The sequence below is a fragment of the Chaetura pelagica genome, unplaced genomic scaffold (assembly GCF_000747805.2).
Source record: "Chaetura pelagica isolate M959 unplaced genomic scaffold, ChaPel_1.0 scaffold69, whole genome shotgun sequence".
Classification (NCBI taxonomy): Eukaryota; Metazoa; Chordata; class Aves; order Apodiformes; family Apodidae; genus Chaetura; species Chaetura pelagica.
The window spans coordinates 8450332-8457433 of NW_009970724.1; the positions used below are offsets into that span (position 1 = coordinate 8450332).

The 7102-nt window shown below is 35.6% G+C and overlaps 1 protein-coding gene across 1 annotated transcript in view; it reads left to right on the forward strand.

The window, feature by feature from the left end:
• Positions 1-7102, forward strand: part of RPAP2 (RNA polymerase II associated protein 2) — a 33037-nt gene that overhangs the window by 10126 nt on the left and 15809 nt on the right. Inside the window, exons 10-11 of the mRNA XM_010006756.1 lie at positions 553-633; positions 5103-5171. Coding sequence (XP_010005058.1) covers positions 553-633; positions 5103-5171 — 150 coding nt within the window. The remainder of the gene's footprint in view (positions 1-552; positions 634-5102; positions 5172-7102) is intronic.

Sequence of the window (7102 nt, forward strand, 5' to 3'; positions counted from 1 at the left end):
ACTCTTTCTTTCTTTTGAAAGTTTCTGATTACCCTATTGTCATCTTGATTCCAACTATCAGGCTCACAGTGAACATTATTTCTGTTGCATCTATGTGAGTGAGAGGTTAGCAGATATGTAAACCTCATTTATGAGGTTGATGTGATTTCCTTTTTTATTGTTATTTTTGAACCAAGCAAATATAAATGTTTGACTTATTTATAAGGCCTGGAATTCTAATCTTCCTTATGTAAACATTTAGGGTTTTTTTGTAAGAATGTCTTGTCAGAACTGAAATGTGAAGTTAATAGAGTATGCTTGTAAAACCATACTTTCTTCTTCACATTCACACAATTAGATTTTCTTATTTTTAAAAACAAGCTGGTGTAAAGTGAAGGTGTTGCCCAAACACCACTCAGAGGAATCTGAAATGCAAACTACATGCCTGATCTGTGGCACAAAAGTCATTCTTGTTTTCTTTTTATTAACTTTGAGCTTTGGTGGAAGTTCTACTTGAGAAGAAATGAGAAGGAGAAGGAAAATGCATATTGACTGGGCTTTTTTGCCTCCTAGATTACCTGCAGTTTTGGGCCCTCTTCAGATCGCTCCAGGTGATGTTTACACAGAGCTAAAAAATCTTATCAAAACTTTCCGGTGAGTATTGGTCTTTATCTTCTTGACTGATTAGTTAAAAATCCTGTTGAATTATTTGTAATTTGGGCACAGAGAGGGCCCCATGGCAGATTAGCCCTTTGCTAGCTGTATGTTCACATAGGTAATGTCACACTCCCTGTGGACTAACAAGTCAGCCCTCTCCCTGCTCCTGACAGTGGCTAGGTCACCAGGAATATTTGTAGATCTTTAAAAACTAGGCCAGTGGTCTCTGGAGAATGATGGTGAGTCTTTTAAAGGTTCTATTACTCGTCACCTCCTATTAAGCTTGAGTTGCTGAGATCTGTCACTTGCTTTTGGTCTGGCTCCCTATAGCCAGGCTAAATGGTTTTAATGTGATTAGTAATTGTTACCACTAACTTCTAGAGCCAGGAAGAAGGTCCAGCTTGACCTGTTTTGTTCCTGATTTCAAGGGATCTACACTTGATCATCACAGATGAAGCTTCTGCTTCAGTCAGAGGCACTGAAGACAGTATTGGGAAACACTGGGATAAAGAAGGAGGAAAACCAGAAAAGATGTAATTTCTCTGAATATTTTTAGGATTTATTTGGGACACAACTCTCTTAACTTGGACCTAGATCATGCCCTACATCTTGAAGTACTGTCAGGAAAAGGAGCAACAACAGTTGATATCTTGTGTACATTGTGACTCTTAACGCTTCTCTTCCACATGCCCCATCTGCATGAGGTTTACATGTAAATTTTACAAATAATTTATGAGTTATTTGCCACAAGGAATCTAGGCTTTGGTGAACTGAAACCTAGCTCTACCTGGTTCTTTGTGTTTTATCTGATGTCTGGAAGATTAACACTAAAACAGCTTATGGATTGACAGAACTAGAAAAATTGCATTTGGTCTCTTTCAATCTACTTTTGTATGAATTATTATGTAAGAAGTCCTGGACATTCTTAAAGGCAGAACTTTTTTTTTTTTTTAATAGTTTTTGCTATTCAAAGACAATGTGGCTTGGATATAAGGTCCTAAAAGTGGTTTATAGCAAAGAAGCCTTGAAGTCAAAATAGATTCCTAAAAACGTATATATACACCTGTGGATTTACAGAATGGAACCAAATCTAATTCATTTGGACTTTGATCCTACTTGGCTTATGTAGCAGTAGTTTAATCACATTTTTAAAGTCTCCCTTGCTCTATTTCTGATCCATCAGATAACATTTAATGAGTTTATTTTAAGTCTTTTTTGTTAGGAAGTAAGTGGAAGGTAATGGGAGCAAGTTCTTAAGGCTCTCTTACTGTGAAGATTCCAGATAAATTGCTTAGAAAGCGAATTTTGGATGGGTGGTGGTTGAAGACAGTTGCGGGCACTACACAAGAACTTATACATGCCTTTTTATATAGATTAAAAATATAATTTTACATATATAATTATAAATGGCATTTTATTGTCACTGATAGGAAAACAATTTTAAAAATACAGGAAACAGGGAAGCAATAAAAACCTTTGAGACCTTTCTCCTTGTTGTGTTTCTGATATGGAAGAGTCTGCTGATAAACAAAAGCTAGCTTATAGGTATTAGGGTGAAGACATAGGTTTGAATCTCCAATTCTGTATGTAGGTTTAAATTTACTTTAATATGGGTGGTCTCTCTGATCTTAGGTTGATTGCTTTGGCATGTGGACCTGGAATAATTTAAATTGTATTTATGTTTTCAGGGAATAGAAATTTAAATGTTACTTTCTTTGTTAATGTGGCTAAAATGCTACTATGGAGGGGCACTGACCAATGCTAGTGTTCTTCCCTGCTTTTTGTACTGGAAATTTCAGGCTGAAAAACTTGCCAAATAAGGTAGGAGATAAAAGACATGGCTGTAGTGGAGTTTAGCTGTAGAAGGGTAAAAGAGCATGTGGTGAACTAAGCAACAACTATTTTCAGCTCCATTGGTTTTTAAAGGAACACTTGCAGTTCAGCCTCCTTTGGGCAGCATTTTATTCAATCACCATTGCTGGGAAAGGCACTAGAGAGATCTCAAGAGACATTTTAGAATGGTTAGAGCTCTTCCCCAGCAAAGTCCCTCAGTGCCTGTAAGCTTTTGTTAGAAAAACTGAGATGTCAAATAATTCTCCAGAGTGTGTAAGGGCACTTCGTTAAAAGATCAAGGGAAAATTAGCTATTTATATATAAATCAAGGCTAAATTATTACATTTGTGAATGTGTGGTTGGTTTCTTTTAAGCATATTTTGTTTTGAAAATGGAATTACAGTTGCAAGTATTTTAATTCCTTTTATGGAGCTGATAATTGACACTGAACTGTCAAATTATTATGATGCAGTTGTTTCCTAAAGATGTGTTCTAAAGTTCTTATTACAGCTTCATCTTCTCGTGTTTCCAAAACAGTATTTTAGCTTTTAAATATGTATAGTGAGTGAATGTTACTTGGTGTCAGCAAGCACTGTTTACAAATCAGGTCATCATTTGTTAATGGAGTTCTGGTAGCAAAATTTGCAGCTGACAGTAATTAAATGAGAAGACAACTAAAGGAAAATTAGAACCAACAGTGTATGCTCTTTTTCTGACATTTTTTGGTTTTTTTTCTTATTTACTGGTTACTTTAACCTTGGACTCTCCCATGTTTCTAAAACTTCTGCATTGGAGTACACTTTCTTTGCAGGCTGGGCACTAGTCAGTTATTGGGAGGTCATTTGAGATGGAATTTATATGCATCTTGCTCTTTAGTCCTCTGTTATGTGTTTATGACAGAAACCTAGTGACTTCTCCTTCATGAATTGTCCTGAAGTAACATTTTTGGCTAGAGGCAAGACAAAGAATTAATGAACCATTTTTACTGAGGACTTGCACTTCCCTGTTCTCTGAAAGCGTTGCTCTTCAGACGCCTTGGTGTTGACATACAGCTTGTTTTTCAAAGTGACTGCTCTTCCACACTACAGGCTTCACACCTGTAGGTTACTAACTTTAGTCTGATCTGCCTCAAATGTTGGGGTTTTTTCAGCTGCTTTCAGTGCTTTAAGACAGGTGTTGTAGTGAAAGGTACATTGTGGAAGCCTGACTTGATTGTTCATCCACTCCAGTGACAGAAGCACATGAGAAGATCCATATTGCTGTATCCTGCTGGTTATCTGTGTCTTTTGACTATCTCCTTCATAAATAGCATATTGATGGCAATGACTAGTGTTCAGACCTTGCCAATCAATACTAACATTGAATAAGAGTTAATTGACACAAATGACTGTGTCTCTCGGTTTGTGCTCAAGAATGACACCTTCCTGTGCTCTAATCAATAGTAACTCCTTGTAGAGCACTGAAATAAAGCTGCTTTCTCTATTTGACACAGTTCTCCCGGGTGGCTTGGAGCTGTCTTTTCCAGTGTGTCTCATCATAGCAGATTAACTGGAATGTTACATATGAATTGCTTGTCAGGATGATTTCATCAGGCATTTCTTGGTAGTGTTTATCACTGTCATCAGCACTAAGTCAAGACATTCAGCCTTAGCTTTGTCTCTTGTTCTATAGCAAGAAAAATGTTAACAGTTTACTAGATACCACCTTTTTTTGCCAGCTATTTCAGATGGCAATTGTGAAACATAAATCTTTTAATTACAAAAATTGTATTTGCCAGAACTATTGGTTTTAGATTGATGTGACAATTCTAGTACAAAACATTGTTTTTCCTTTTGACATTTAACAAAACTCAGGCTGTTGAGACGCTATTTGAGTAATCACTGCTTCAAAGTCTTAATTTGGTTGGAAGACTGGAGATTTGAGGAGAAAAATAGGATAGTATTGCTTTAATAAGGCATTTAATAAGGATTTATTATCCTTATAAAAAAAATCATTATTATTTTATAATATATATATGAAATAAGTAAATAAAAATTATCCTGTATGAATAACAGCATTTTTAATCCGCATTTTGAATATAATTTGGGGGAGCTAGTTACAGAATTTGAGTTTTAACAGCAGCGAGTTAGAATTCCGAGTTTCCATTTTAAATACAAGGATCATCAGAGGGTTGTCTCCAGTATCCAATAAAATCTAGCCTGTTTCCACAACATTAGCTTTTACAGCACATCTGGATCTGAAGCCAACAGGGAGAAAATTAAATGTAGGAAAGCCTGTCTTTTCAGAAACGCATGTGGAGGCCCAGAGAGCTTCCCAGTGGGCCTTGGTGAGAGCAGAGCCCTCACAGCAGCCAGGACTGTCTGTGAGATAATTCAGAGAATTAGCTTCTGTTCAATATTCTTCATCCCACTTTCATTTGGAAAAGGCGACATTTTGGGAATGCTGCAATTCCTCCATTACAGGATAAGATGAGAGAGAAGTCTTAAAGTTGGTGAATTGTTCAGATACAGCTGTAATCCCTATGTTGTAACTCAGTGTAGTAAGTAAGTGTTTTAATGGTAGACTTAAAATTCAACAGTTAAAATCTGTTTATATTCATTTATGTTCTGATTATTTTTTAAATTATTTTTCAGGTTAACAAACAGAAATATTATTCACAAAATGCCTGAATGGACTCTAATTGCTATTGTTTTGTTATCTGTGTAAGTACCCTTTAATATAAAATATTCTCATACACAACTGTCTTAAGTAACCTATCGATTCAAGATTCAATTTTCAGATAAAAGGAAGGAAAGATGTCTTTAGATTAACCGGGGAATCAACATAATTATTTTTTTCATGCACATGAACTAAATTGTCTTGACAAACAAGGATTGTCCCACTTGCAACAACATGTTAACAATGGCAAAACTTATGTTAAAAAAAAAAAAAAGAAAAGTTAAGCTTTAGAGATTTTTTTTTAAGAGGGATGATGGGGTGAAGGAGGAGTATACTTCTCTCTGCTGCTGTCAGACTTTCTTCCTCTCTCTGACAGTAGGACAAAATGACATGTATTAATTAGATTTGGTAAAATTGTTACATGATTCATTTCTCATTTTACTTCTCATGTCTTAAAAGATTCCACTTGCATGTTTAAAGTAAAATTATTTCTATAAAAATATAGTGTGCTTCTAAATATGTTTGCTTGAATATTCTAGCTAACTTTTTTGAGAGAGGAAATCTTTTTTAGCAACTCACAAATTTCTGAAAGGAATACTGGAGACCCAGTATTTTATTTTTATCAGGATTAGCTTTACGTCTTAAGATTATGATACTGCAGTGCCTACAGTCCTCCTTGGCTTTGTTCTACTTACTGTAGAATTAAATTATTTCCAAGATATTTGCCAATGGAAAGCCCAATTTTATGACAGTGTCTTTCAGAAAATTTCTATGCAAAGGCATGATCTATAAAAGCTCTAGTGATATGAATCAGTAACTTCCTTAATTTATATTTTCCAAAGTGATGTATATTTCTGAAGTTAAAGGTACAAACTTGGCGTGTGTAAAACAGTTCTCTCACAACTTTGTATTAAACATTTAACATTCATTCACCTTTTAAGAAATCACTGGTGGTTTCACACAGTGTCAGTCCCTGCTTTTCAGTAGGGTTAAACCATCCAGCAACCTTTGTATGTCTTTCAGTTTGAATTACAAGATTGCAAACATCTTATTCCAGAGACTGTTTATTACTGCACTGCTGCTGCTTCTTTTGGGCTTCCTGGGTCACTGGAGCCTGTAGGACAGAGCAGTACTTAAGATATTCACAGGTCAGGAAGTGTTGTGGTCCAACCTCAGAGCATCTCCAGTACTGCACTTATTTTCCTTGATACTACTTCAGGCTGACACATTTTTCTGGCTTTACTGTCCCAAGGAAGACTCCACCAGCAGGCATTAGAGCAGGCTTCAGCAAGCCTTACATCTGTGTCACCCAGCCAGATACCACTCAAATGATTCATTAAATCAGAACACAGAAAGTAACTTTACTTGAATGCCTTGGCATAAATTTTTTATCAACTATAAGAACAAATCTTTTGTCATTTTTACTATATATTCTTATGGTTGAATTGGTAATTTGTGAAACAGATCTTATTAATTTTTCAAGTAGTTTCTGTACATTTAAGGAAATGTTGACTCTTCTGATCAAAAGTTAAAATATGTTGCTGGTCTCTCTGCATATGATAAGCTCTAAATGTTAACATACCTAATGATTGTTTTACAGTTGCTTTAAATTGTTGTACAAGTAGCAGGCAGTCTTGGTAGCAATCAGTGGAAGCAGAGAACCAAGCCTCTTTGTACTTTTGCTTTTTAAGGGCCCACTCCTAACAAATTAGTTATATTCAATCCTAAAATAGAGTAGATTTACTCCTAATATTATTTTAGTGAAATAATTAATGACACTCCTGTTGACTTCAGCTTGCAATCTTTAGATTTTTAACAACTCTTAGTCCCCTTTTAGGAGAGGGTGTGGAAGAATGGAGGTGGGGTAGAATGAGCGTTAAGATTGCTCTAAGATGATGATGAGTGTTGCCTCATTTCTTGAAAAATTAAAACAGAACCATCTAATTTGGGGGAATTCTAATCAAACTTGAATATT